We start from the raw sequence: 14740 nt of genomic DNA, 5'->3' as shown, positions 1-14740 counted from the left end.
TATCATTTGAGCTCATTTAAACATCATTAATAAATTACCTTTATATTTAGATCTAAGCCCCAATGATATCTTGATCATGTATGTTGATGGTTTTGCTTCTATTGTCTTGTTGAATTCCTTCCTTGGACTTTTTGATTGTTATGAGTTGTATTATCCTTGAAGTCGCTTTCAAGCTTATTTGTTATCATTAAAACTCTTGTATAATTGTACTATTCATTTTGAGTGCATTGGTTTCACATGAACTAATCTCTCTCTATTATTATTATGTGATAACTGTGCACACACACCCCTACCTTTTGGCTAAGGCCTTACAATTGTGTACGGTGATTTGCTACCTCCAAGATACCTAATTCATAGGTATCTAGAGAGAGCACAAAATCTTATATTGATCTACTAGTGCTTGGCTAGACATCTCTGTCACATAGACAAGACAATAACCATCAAGTTTCCATGTACCCAGTAACCTTGTAACTTTCATCATATTTATGAGTTGGCAAATTTTCCTAGGTAATATGCTAGCTCCCAACCACTTAAGGGTTTCTCTAACCTTTATCTCAAGAATACTAAGAGGAATGTATTTGGAATTGAGTAGGCACTATCTCAAAGTGTAGTTGAAGCACTAGCGTTATATGATTTATAACAAAATGAGCTTAAAGGATCAAATATATATTACACAAGTGTATGATCAATGGAATCTATCAAGTGTCAAGAAATGTTCAAATAATGATTCAATAGCGTCCTAGATTTACAGAGGTGTAATAAATGAGCATATATAAGTTTTCAACCAAAACTAGTTGCTATTAATAGTTAGAAAGCTACATGGCTAGTAAGGGTTTGATATTCTTTTATATTATTGCAAGCATTTCTTATATAATTTGATAATTTTTTATCAAATTATTTACATTAATGCAAGTATTCCTTATTTGTCGTTAGAAAGCTACCAAGTTTTCCCTATATTATTTGATAATTTTTTATTGATTATTTATATCTCAAAATTTACCGCTGAATTGAAAGTTCTTATATATTAATTTATATTTATAAAATATTACATGATATAAATTATTTAGTATTTCATTAAAATATATCAAATTTAATATAATATATACTCTTTGAAATATATGAAATTAAGAGCAATTGAATATATATTTATTGTTTTGGCACAAATAAACAATTTAATAGATAATTACAACACAATAAAAAATTACATTCCATGTGAAGTTATCAAATGGTGAATATTACATTTTACACCAATATGAACTGATCTCCCATTTTACGCATCACGTTAGTTTTTTTTTTTTTTTTTTTTGGATTAAGCGCCCCGAATCTTTTTCTTAACTTCTCTTCTTAAAAGGAAAATCTTAGTCAAATACATTTTTATAAAAATTATTATTATAGAGAAAAAACCTTTTTTTCTATAATGAATAAAAATAAAAGCTAAAAACTCCTGGTGGTGTTTGGTTGGAGTTTTTTGTAAGGATATCTAGGTATATGAGATTGGATTTTTGTGTTATCCATGTTTGGTAAAAAAAATTACAAAATTTTTCTAGCTAACTTTGTTCCCCATCATTTCATAATTGTGTGTAAAAATGGATGAAAAGTACTGTTCAACTTACCCACTTCTAACATGGTATTTGGGAGAAAGCTGGGTAAATGGCAAAAAGCAACATATGCACAGTACCACTTATAACTTTTTCTCAGTAATATTTTACTCAACCAAACATCTTTTTTTACAATTTTTTACCAAACTCACTTTCTAACCATTTCTCTATCAATTATATTTCCCTAGTATTCAAAAAATTTCTCTTCAACCAAACGCTCCCAAGTGTTTTTTAAGATCTACGTAAGCTTTTTCACAGTTTTTATATTTATTTTCTAGCTATATCTTTATTTTAAATTTATATTTACAAATTTTGCCCTCTACCCTAATGAAAAATCATTTGATCTCTTCCTCTCCTCCAAAATGCTATGAATATTACCAACATGGTTTTTGTCCCCGAGAGAGTTTTGTGCATATAAGATTGTCTTCAGTTCATCTCTTATCTGTATTTTAGGTTATAATTTCATATTAAACAAAAAAAATTATGAGTAATTGGTTTTAAAATTCGTATGCATCAAGGAATAAGGGTTTTCTCTCCTCTCACATAATTAGCTGATATCAAATTCTAATAAGGGATTATAATTAATTTTGTTATTTCATATCCTTTACTGATTTTTGTACGCAATTTTTTAGCCATGCTGGTGTTTACTAATAAAAGTTTTCCACTTATTTGAGTACAAACCTTTTAAGATGAAACTCTATTCTAATAAGAAAGTTTTATTCATTCTTTCATTTTTTCCCTCTTTTAAATCTTCATTTTTTTTAAAAACAAGAGAAAAAAAGTATCCTTAAAATGTTTATTCTTTATTTCTTATCATATTTGTGTTTATTTAAATAAAAAATGTTTTTACACCTTTTTAGTAATTTTAATTAGAAACAAAGTTTATAGAAGTTGTTTTTAACTGTAGAATAACTTTTAAACTAAAATTTTCATATAAAAAACAAATAAATTGTAACTTTATTTTTTTTTAACTTTAACTTAAAAATAAATTTTATATTAACTTTATATTAAATTTTGTATAAACAATATAATCATCTAAATTATCCCAGAGTGACGGTGGCCGATGCGAGAATTTTATTGATCGGTGATATATAATAATCCTCTTAAAAATTCTTAAAAAAATTGAAGGATATTTCCTTGTAATATCTCAGAAAAATAATAGTAATTTATAATAATAAAAAATTAATAATAATAATAATAAACTATAAATTAGTAATAATAACACATATATATATATATTTATATTTGATGGTGATAGATAACAAATTATAATATAAATTTTATCTTTTATAAAATTATTTTTTGTGCGATATATGTGCGATATGAGTGCTATTGAAAATTGATTTTGATACTTTGTAATACTTCAGATTATTATTAATAAAATAATATATATATATATATATATATATATATATATATATATATTAGATGATAAATTATAATTAATTGAACTATTAATTGATTGATCATTTATGCTTTAATGTTTGATTGTTTGATTGGTAATGTTTGATTAGTAATTTGATTAGATATAATGAGTAATCATGAGTCAGCCTTGAGTTAGCAAATAAGTTAGCTATATTATGAGCCATAAGAAATTAAGAATAAAAAATAAATAGTGTATGAAGCCAATATCTGAGTCAGATACATCAATAAAGAATAAGGAAATCATTACACGAAACTCATATCCGAGCACAAAATTTCAACTATAAATAAATTTATCATCTAATATATATATAAATATATATATATATATATATATATTATTTTATTATTAATAATCTGAAGTATTATAAAGTATCAAAATCAATTTCCAATAGCACTCATATCGCACAAAAAATAATTTTATGATAAAATTTATATTATAATTTATTATCTACCCCTACCAAATATAAATATATATATATATATATATATTACTAATTTATAATTTATTATTTTTATTATTATTATTAAATTTATAATATTATTATTAATTTTTTATTATTATAAATTACTATTATTTTCTGGGATATTATATTCCTATTCCCAATAAAAAATACTAACATATCAATGTCTAACTCTACTTCAACTTATCCTCAAACCACACAGAAACAAAGCTAACACAATCAAAGCGCAAAGGCCGGGATTAGTGTATCCATTGAATTCCTTTCAGACCGAAACGCGTTTTTCTCGCTTCCCCCACTAAGATGCACAAACATCCTATGTCTTTATATTATTAAAATATAAAACCAAAAACTTAGATATAAACGAACCAATTTCTCAGCAGAGTCCACCATTTCCAACACAACACAACCATTCATCAAATCAAACCTCAACTGACTTGGTAAACTCAAGGTACTTCTTATCCTTTGCTCTCTCTTTTTTTCACTTCTCTCTCAACTGGGTATCCTTTATTTTCTATTTTGGTGTTTGAATCTCTCTCTTCTTTTTTGAGCTTCTTTTTAGTATTTTTAATATGCGATTCATGTTCTTTTGATGCATCTTTTTGAAAAGGGGTGCTTTTAAAATTCCATAAATTTTGATTCTTTTTTCATTTTACTAGCTAGGGTGTTCATTGCTTTTTAATAATTCTTTGAATTTTTAGCACTTTGATATTGAATCTTTCTTCTTTCTTCGTCCAACATATCACTCTTTTTTTGTTGGATGATATTGAATCTTTGGATTTGTTGCTTGTACCAAATTTTTGGTATAATATATTGGGTTTGACTTTGATGCATACTATTAAGGATTTGAACTTTGAAGTTCATATATAGATCTTGTTTATTGTGTTAACAGATGATGTAGGCTTTAGATCCGAGTGATGAAAGTTGGCCAATTGTTTGCACAAAAAATAATTCTGTGTGAAGCAATATGGGGAACAATTGTGTTGGTCCTAGCATTTCAAAAAATGGTTTTATTCAATCAGTTTCTGCAGCATTTTGGCGATCTGAATTGCCTGAAGGTTCAGTGTCTAATAGAGAATCTGCAAATGAGGAAACAACTAATGAGCCTGAATCACCCTTGCCTGTCCAAAGCAAACCTCCTGAGCAGATAACTATGCCCAAACCAGAAGCGAAACCAGAAACAAAACAGGAGGCAAAATCGGAAAAGGAACCAGAAAAGGAGAAGAAGAAACCGAAGAAACCCGGTTCTGTGAAGAGAGTTTCTAGTGCAGGACTTCGTGTCGATTCCGTGTTACTAAGAGAAACTGGTAATTTCAAGGAATTCTTCAGTCTGGGGAGAAAACTTGGACAGGGCCAGTTTGGGACAACATTCTTGTGTGTGGAGAAGGCAACAGGACATGAGTTTGCATGTAAATCTATTGCAAAGAGGAAGCTGGTAAGTGATGATGATGTTGAGGATGTGAGAAGAGAAATTCAGATAATGCACCACTTGTCTGGGCATCCTAATGTTATAGCCATCAAAGATGCTTATGAGGATGCGGTGGCTGTTCATGTTGTGATGGAATTATGTGCAGGTGGTGAGCTTTTTGATAGGATTATTCATCATGGGCATTTTACTGAAAGAAAAGCTGCTGACCTTATTAGGACTATAGTTGGGGTTGTGGAAGCTTGTCATTCTCTAGGTGTGATGCACAGAGATCTTAAACCTGAGAATTTTCTCTTTGTTAATCAGCAAGAGGATTCACTTCTCAAAACCATTGACTTTGGATTATCTGTGTTCTTTAAGCCAGGTATTTTCTGATGCTCATACTATAGTATTGAGATTAAGTAAATATAGAGAAAGTTACCATTTTGGTCCTTGAGAGTTGCCTCCCTTAACTTTTAATCCAATTTATTGAGTCCTTAAAAGTTTTATTTCATCTCAATTTGGTCTTACGTTGCACATTTATGACGCAAGGTCTACAAAATGGTACACAATGTGTACAGCACTTGCAAATTGAGATGAATTGAAACATTAAAGATTCTATAGACATGGTCAAGTTGTGATGAATTTAAACATTTATAAAGACTAAATTGATAAAATTAAAAGTTGAGGCGCCAAATTGAGGAAAAAAACATATCTTTTGAAGACCAAAATGTTATCTTTTCGAAATTTTATATGAATAGAAGCATAATTCAGAAAGAATGGGAGAATGGGTGTGGATGGAGATACCATTGACAGCTGAACTTGGTCTGCAGGCTTCAATCGTCTTGAATTTCAAGATATGCTAACTGGATTAATATTTTAGTAAATATTTTAATCTGCTTGAAATTCGAGGATATGCATTGCTGTACTATTGCTTGTGTTTGAACTTGTTAACCATGTTTATACCTACATACTTTATAGTGTCCAAAAGGCTCAATAATTTTTGTTGATTATGTGAAATATCTGAAGTGTTGAAGACTTTTCCATCTTCCATACTCTAGTTTCCTAGCAACAGCAGAAAGTCCTTAGTTTTTGAGGACGGATGTAAGCATTACTTGCTAGAGTGCTGCAAGCTCTTGGGAGGACAACTGTGTAATAGACTACTATATTTCTAGTTTTGGGTTCTAAATTTAGAATGTATGTGTCTTTGATTTGTCCTGTCAAGCCTGCAACTTTGTAGGTATGCATCTAATAGACTTGTGTATATATAACAGTTAGTGTTCAATCAGAGGTGCTGTTAATTTTTCAATTCCTTCTTCATTTATTTCTAGTGTATATAATAGATCAATAAAATCACTTGAATTGAAAATCATATTTTTTTCAAATATACTTTATCAGGTTTCAAGTATTTTACTGGCTTCATTGTGTCACACACATGTGGTTTTTTAAATGAACCTTCATACAGTTTGTAGTAAATTGATTCGACGGAGAAAAACTGATGATATTTTGCTTGCAGGTGATGTATTTACTGATGTTGTTGGCAGCCCGTATTATGTTGCTCCAGAAGTTTTACGAAAGCGTTATGGTCCTGAAGCTGATGTTTGGAGTGCTGGGGTTATCCTTTACATTCTTTTGAGTGGAGTGCCTCCATTTTGGGCTGGTGAGATCTTTTGGATAAATTAGGGCTATATAATTTTGACCTCTGGTTTTATAAATTATGCCTATGTTTTTCTGATTATTAATTTCCTATCTCTCTCTCTCTTTGTATGCTCATAATGGTTGTGTAGAAAGCGAACAAGGAATATTTGAACAGGTTCTGCATGGTGATCTTGACTTCACTTCAGATCCCTGGCCTGGAATTTCTGAAAGTGCAAAAGATTTAGTAAGGAAAATGCTTGTTCGCGACCCTAGAAGGCGGATGACTGCATATCAAGTATTATGTAAGTATAGTTTTACTAATTGAATATTTAGTCATGATCTTGTCATTAATTTGGTCTTTGCAAGGATGTGGGAGTTAGTTGAACAAAACTGGTTTAAATTTTGTGGTTTGCAAAATCTTGTTGTGATAGTGGATGTTAGTCACTTTTGACGCGAAGGTCTTCTAGTCCATGCTTGACTCTCCCCTCTCACCGTAAAATTGGAGGCAAAAATCATCATAATCTAGCCATGTAAAATAGCTACCGGGCTTCTACCTGGGAAAAATGGCTATATTCACAAACATTTACCTTACATAACTTTTAGTATATAAGTCTTATATGCTTTAACATTGAAAAGTCTCAGTAACCTAGAAGTGCTAAGTATTAAAAGATTTATTTGTGTATTGAGTCTTAACTTAACTTCCTAACCATGTTCTTCACATGTCATATTATAGCATATTTTGCAACTGGATCTATAATTTGCAATTACACATGTTTTGATCATCTTTTTTGAAAGTTGGAAGTAACAATAAAGGCAACATTTTCTTTAGGGTATAACAGTTCATTTTAATTGTTTATAATGCTGTTTGTATTAGAAAAGGAAGTATAACAGATTTGACATAAATATCTAGATCAAGTGCTAATATTGACATACTTTCAAAGATTAAAACATTCTAACATATATGTATATACTAATAGAAACATTTATTAGCATAATTTTAGCATTAAAATAATTTCACGGCAATATGTGATGTTTGGGCATGGATTGTATACCCTATTTTTATCTCAGATTGATGGGGCTTCTTCTTATTATATAAGGGAAGTATAATAGTTATTCTTTGGTATTATGAATTTAACACTTCTATGCTATATAGAAAAGCCCAAGCTAGTTACTTTGGACGTAAATTTTACAATTATTTTTGCCAAATTTGAAATAATATGGAAAACTCTGTTTTTTCTTGCTTATTTATGTTTAATTTCCTGCAGGTCATCCTTGGATTCAAGTTGATGGTGTAGCTCCTGACCACCCACTTGATTCCGCTGTATTAAGTCGCTTGAAGCAATTTTCTGCTATGAACAAGCTCAAGAAAATGGCTCTTATTGTAAGTCTCTTGTTGTGGAAGCTTGAAAGTCGTTTGTTATTTGATTCGGACTTGATATTGATACATAGCATTGAGTACGAAGATACTTACACTACATGTTTCAGATTGGAATCTTTGCATTATGGATTTCTGAGGTGAAAGTGAAAATATGATGTTATTGTTTAGAAGACTGAATAATCCCTATTTATACTGAATAAGGGACTCCTAAAATAAGAAATAGTGAAACTAATCCTAAGAGATTATCTAGATACTCTAACACTCCCCCTCAAGTTAAAGCTTATTAAGCTTTAAGCTTGTTACAAATAAACCCCTTAAAATGGAAAAATAACCAAATAAGATAATTTGGGCTTCACAAAGCATGGTTGGAAAGGAAACTCTAGGATGTTGGAGATGTCGGGGAGATGAACATTGCTCGAAACGAAACTGAGCAAGATGGCTGGAATAAACATAAACTTAAAGAGTTGATTGAAAAGGAAGAACAAGTTTTGCTAGAATTATCATCAGTGAAAATGTGTTGGCAAGCAAGTATACACAACAAGAACTTAAAACTTCACCTCCAAATTCATCAAGAACAACAATTGGAAGCTTCAACCACACGAAAACATAGGATACCCAACCAAAGCATGTGCGGGATGAGGTTCGATGGCAACATCCTTATACTTTTCCCCTCAAGTTGAACCATGGTTGTAACAAATGCCCAACTTACGAACTAGAAAATCAAATTGTTTCTTGCCCCATGCTTTAATAAAAAAAATGGAGCTTGTGACAAACCTAATTTATTCTTCACCTTCAACATGTTTTCCATGACTTTTGCCCAGTTAATTTCACCACCAACATGAAACTCGTCAACAAGGTCCTTATATGGTCCGATGAATGGATATAGAAAAGGAAATAGGTATTTGTGACTTTGAGGTTTTTTGTTGCCATTTAGTCCTTATCCATGGTGACAATTAAACAAATTGAGCCAAGTGAACTGTGGGAACGTTGGATGCGTGGGCTGGCTCGACGATGTTGATTGACACTACTGGAAAGGGAGGGAAGTGAGCTTGGCGACAATGTTTTGAGCTCCCTGAATCTTGTGACCCTCGAAGGAGAGCATGAAACCTTACCGGTAGAGATTGGCGAGGCCACCATGGTTGGTGTTGTCATTCAGCACATAATAGCTTCCCTACAGTGTTGGTATCAAAGGGAGCATTTGGCTGAACTTATGAGCATGTTGTTTGCCACCAAGTTGGAGGTTGCTACTGACAAAGACGAGCATGCCGGCATTGACACTAGGGGGCTGGCAATCGACGATGGTGATCTCTAACTCATTGGCAAACAACACACTCTTAAGTTTTAGCCAAATGTTTCATTTGATAACAACACCACAAGGAAGCTATTATGTGTTGAATGATGACACCAACCGTGGTGGCTTCACCAATCTCTATCAGGAAGGTTCCATGCTCTTCTTTGAGGGTTAGAAGATTCAAGGAGCAGTGCTAGCACCATGGTCAAGCCCAGCTTAGTTGTCTAGCATACAATTTTTCCTTGTTTAATTTGCACTGCTGTGAAGGGGAGAAATTTGCTAGTTGCAATTTATCCCCATCAGAATTTGTTGGATGCAAGCTAGCCATATCCGCCTTTTTCGTCTTCCTAGTGTCAAGCTTTGCCACTTCTTTAATTTGTTTGCTCTGTTTCATGGTTGTCTTCCTTGTTCACTTGATGAGGTTTTCGTTCAATTGTCACAATGGCTAAGGACAACAATGGCAGCAAAACACCTCACATATCTCAATCCCCTTTCTATGTCTATTCATCGGACAATACATGGAACTTGTTAACGACTTTCGAGTTTCATGGTGAAGCTAATTGGGCAAAAACCATGAAAAATGAAATTCGTCAAAAAGGTTTGTCCGATGAATTGACAGAGAGCCCGGGAACAAGGATCTGTGACTTTGAGGTTTTTTGCTGCCATTGTCGTCCATAGTCATAGTGACAATTGACAAAATACTCGCCAAGTGAACAAGATAGTTGTGAAACAAAGCTAACAAACTAAAGAAGAGACAATGTTCTACGTTAAGAAGACAAAAAATGCAGCTAGGGCTAGCTTGCATCATACAAAATCAGACGTGGCCAGATAACAACTTGCAAACTTCTTCCCCTCAGTGCAATGCAAATCAAATGAGGATAGACTGTGGGCACACTGGAACAACAGAGGAGAGGGCCAGATGAACACCAAAGTACCTGTGGAAGCCCATCTGTGACTTTGTGTTCTATGATACCACTATCAGGCGGTCAAGGGATTAGGGAGACATCCATCAATGGGCTAAGTAATAATTCACTACAATAAGTGGGCTAGACATTGATCTATGGTCCAATGGACGAAGATCTTATCGGGAAAATTTCCAGCAACAGCTGACGGCAATAGAGGTGGCCATAGATGAAGCGGAATATGATAGACTGTTGAGAGAAGGTTGACAAAAAAGTAGTTGACGTAGAGTTCGAGATTTTAGGGAACTTGGCAGCAGAAAAGTGATGCGACAGGTAACAAAAGATGGTATTGCTCCAATACCATGTTGAAATTATAGGAATTTAGTTATGCGGGGAGGAAAAGGTAGAAGACTTAGTAATATCGTATATTGATGTGTTATGAAGTGATTACAAAAGACAAAACATGAATTCCTATTTATATTAAATAAAGGACTCCTAATATAAGGAAACAAATCATGAAAAATATATAAAAAAATAGTGATACTAGTCCTAAGAGATCCTCGAGGATACTCTAAACTATAATAAGATATAATCTTAATATTATACGATATCATCTTGATACTCTTAACACTTATAATTTGCTAGTTTTCATTTTATCATCCTTTGCATTTTTCAGATTATTGCAGAGAGCTTATCTGAAGAAGAAATAGCTGGCTTAAGAGAAATGTTCAAGATGATAGATGCAGACAACAGTGGTCAAATCACTTTTGAAGAACTTAAAGCTGGTTTGAAAAGAGTGGGTGCTAATCTTAAGGAGTCTGAAATTTATGATTTAATGCATGCGGTAAGTATCTTTTTTAGTCAAATTTATATAATAGAAAGAAACAAGTGGTATTAGTTAGATGTTAATAAACAAAATGAATGAATACTGAAGATCTTTTGCAGTAGTTAAGCTTTCTATAATTAATCTTGGTCTTAATTTTTACGGTTCATTTTGGCTGTTTCTGACATGAATTCTCTTGCCCTCAATAGTTAGATCTGCCATCCTAGAAGTTAGAAGGTCGGCATGATCATAATATTGTAATCAGTGATTCTTCATTAGTTTTTTTTTTTCCAAGTGTTAATTTGTAATTATAAATGAACAATTCTAACTTAAACAGAAGAAGATAACTGTCATCTCTAATTTGGGTGCACTGCAAATAACTACTTAACCAATAACACTTTCCTGATCACAACATAATAATTATATTTTCCCTAAAATTATTCATTTGTTGATTTGATCTTGGCATTTGTAGCAAATAGTATAATGTAGCATTTGGCAAGAGTGTAAAGTGAAGTTATGATAAGAAACTGGAAAACACAAATGATTTTATAGAAACTACTCCTGTGAACCCTGCCTTCTACTAAAATCAGGAGAATATCAGCATCAGAGGGAATGTCTATATACAGAATGATAGGAAAACTCTCACACTTACAGAAACAGAAACAGAAAACTAGGGATACTGTGGACACTTTGAGGGAGTCTGTTTCCTCCCTTTCCTCAGCCTTACTCAATACTTGTCTACCCTCAGATTATCCCCTCCTTTCCCCTCCCTCTTATCCTTCTCATCCTAACCAATTTCACCCCTTGCTTCCCTGCCCTCCTGCCATGCATGCAGGTTGTTACATTGCAAATCTCCATGAGGATTATCCCTCACATGTACCTCACTAGTCACTACTTATATGAGCTTTTAATTCCCTGCTACCCTTCCCATTCCTATTTACATACACCCTAGTATTTGCAGGGTTTATAACATGTTCTCTTTAGAACCTAGGAATACTATATAGGGCTATTGCTTCCAGTTTGGTTAATTATGCTGTTCTGAATATGGGCATCTAACAATGCCTTGTTTCTTTTAGCTTTTGAACATTGGCAAAGGTACATTAGAAATAAGGAAAAAAGACTTGCTTCTTATAAAAATAAAAGTGTCATAGAAAGTGTATTTTTCACCTTGAGTTAATGAAAATGTAAAACAAACAATACTTTGATAATAATTATATGAACTCTAGTCTGCGTTTGTTGGGAGCTCATCATGGGTTCCTTATAACATTCATGAAAGAAGCATAGAGTTCCTATTTAAAGTATTTGGCACTTCGGTGTATGGTCAAAGCACAATGACAGATAAGGGTGAGGGCAATCCTTTGAATACTTAAGTATTGATATATTTAAGCAAACATGAGAGCCTCAAAAGCATCATTGAAAAATATCCAAAATACATCTGGTACATGTTTAAGTTTAAACATGCATTGAAATGACTATAGAAGTGTCATATAAAAAATGTTCCGAGAAGCACTATTCAAAGGGGTACAAGTTCAAGTTCAAACTGAGTGTTGGTTCAGACATATTTTAGACATGGAAACAGCTCGTTACTTGGATTGTGCCGGTGCTTCACTTGCTTATATGTTTTTATTGGGCAATAGTCTCTTTCCCCCTGATTTACTTTACAATTGTTTTCAGTTCTAGTACCACGTGCTATTATTATTAGAACTAATTATAGATAGAATCATAGAACCTTTTCATCTAACTCGAAGACAAGTCTATTTGTTAGAGAAATATAATATAAAAATAAGACCATTAATGTGTCTTCACCTAACCGTTTAAGTTTTTGAGGTGAAATAATTCTTTACATGGTATGGCCTCGGTGATCAAATGATCACAAGTTTGATCCTCATTGTCCCCATTCTACTCATAAATAATTAAAAGCACAGGTAACTGACTCTATGCATTGTCTATGTCCACCCTTTAAGCCCAATAGACCCTCATGTGAGGGAACGTATTAAAAAATAATAATATAAAATATAAGACCATTAATATGTCTTCACCTTACAATTTATTCTTTCGGGTTGAAATGATTTTTTACGTCTTATCATTTTTTTTATTCGTAAAGTCATGAACTTTGATATTAGACGGAAAATTTACCATATTCAGTCATATATACTGGGTAGTTAAAAACACAGAAGAAATGAAATCAAATTTGGACGAAGAAGGATTATGATGTCTCTTTAACTTTTGCTATATCATAGATTAAAGTAATGTATTTTATTTAATAGGCTAATTCAAATCTCTAACATATACCTTGAAATTGTAGGCTGATATAGACAACAGTGGGACAATTGATTATGGCGAGTTCATTGCGGCAACATTGCATCTTAACAAGATTGAAAGAGAAGATCATCTATTTGCTGCCTTTTCTTACTTTGATAAAGATGGAAGTGGCTATATTACTCAAGAAGAACTTCAACAGGCTTGTGATGAGTTCGGCATAAAAGATGTCCGATTGGAAGAGATAATCAAGGAAATTGATCAAGATAATGTAAGTGGTTTATAATTCTATACAGTTCCCCTTGTACTTATATTTCTTGAGCACAAATGAACTACTTGACTTTCTTATTCTTTCTTGCTTAATCCTCCTTAATATCTTCAGCTCTAGTCTTCACCTGATTAAAATGGACACCTGCCTCTTGTTTAATAGGAACACTAATTATTTCTGTTGGCCTGATGGAATCATATTTAACATTTCTTTATAGAAACTTTGCGATTCATCGCAGTTGACAATGGATTTTATTTTCTTTTAAAGAATTGGTTTAAATGGCAAACCTCAGTGTACAAGGCTTCCCAACTTGCGAGAGTAGGGGTAATCCGTGACCTGCTGGTCACAAGGAGCACTCTTACTGCTGCTCCAAGGCTCGCCCTCTCTTAAAGAATTCATTCGAGTTAAAAACAATAACAAAAAAGGAAATTAAAATATCAAGGGAGGCATCAATTCATCATTGTTTCTACTCATTTTGTCCATCATTAAGTGTGGCATCTTGACACAGTTGTTTCTGTTGTTTGTTTGTACTTCGAAACTCATCACACACACACACTCTCTCCTCTGAACAAGAACAATTTAAAGAATGTAGCTGCTATGTTTCATTGTCTTGCCAAAAAGTTGAACACCTTCTAGCAAGAATTTGATGCTTCTATACAACGATGATTAATATCAACTGTGTTTTTTCATATGCAGGATGGTCACATAGATTATAATGAATTTGTGGCTATGATGCAGAAAGGAAATCTTCCTGTGGTTGGTAAAAAGGGCCTAGAAAATAGCTTCAGCATTCGTTTCAGGGAGGCATTGAAATTGTAGTATTCATTGTCAGCATTGATATTTTTTTCCCCTTCCCTTATTTCCAACCCCATCCCCCTTCTTTCTTTCTTTGAAGGTTCAAGATTTTATGATTTAGTTCAAGAGATCGCATTGGGGCCAGTTGGACCCTTCTTTTCTACAGTTATTTTATTTGTGTCCAGTTTAAATGGATTTTTGTAATTACGAGAGTATACTAAACAGAGATATATGGTGGAATTTTACTCTTATAGAGGAAAATGATTATTTATTAATTGAATAGTTACAAAATGCAAACACCTGAACTGATGGCTTAACATGGGTTACACTCTCTTTTTTCTTTTTTTGAATACAAGAAAAGTTTAAAAAGTTTAAGTAGGGTTAGATACCATTATTTCACTGGGGTCAAGGAAAATCTCTCAACCTCTTTGAGAATTTTCAGGAGAAATTATATATCATCAACTAATAAAGTCTTCAAATCGGCCAGCGGAATTTGAATT

The 14740-nt window shown here is 32.6% G+C and overlaps 1 protein-coding gene across 1 annotated transcript; it reads left to right on the top strand.

Moving 5' to 3' along the window:
* Nucleotides 1-3760: 3760 nt before the first annotated feature.
* Nucleotides 3761-14523, top strand: LOC133298425 (calcium-dependent protein kinase 1-like). Its single transcript, XM_061497702.1, has 8 exons — nucleotides 3761-3932; nucleotides 4374-5271; nucleotides 6403-6546; nucleotides 6674-6826; nucleotides 7790-7905; nucleotides 10772-10939; nucleotides 13224-13448; nucleotides 14142-14523. The coding sequence occupies exons 2-8, from the start codon at nucleotides 4449-4451 to the stop codon at nucleotides 14262-14264; spliced, it is 1752 nt and encodes a 583-aa protein (XP_061353686.1). The 5' UTR covers nucleotides 3761-3932; nucleotides 4374-4448; the 3' UTR covers nucleotides 14265-14523.
* Nucleotides 14524-14740: the final 217 nt, after the last annotated feature.

This window comes from Gastrolobium bilobum, unplaced genomic scaffold, assembly GCF_033153095.1.
Source record: "Gastrolobium bilobum isolate Gb01-03AN ecotype WA unplaced genomic scaffold, APGP_CSIRO_Gbil_v1 utg111814, whole genome shotgun sequence".
NCBI classification, from domain to species: domain Eukaryota; kingdom Viridiplantae; phylum Streptophyta; class Magnoliopsida; order Fabales; family Fabaceae; genus Gastrolobium; species Gastrolobium bilobum.
This window is presented reverse-complemented; position numbering and strand designations above follow the sequence as displayed.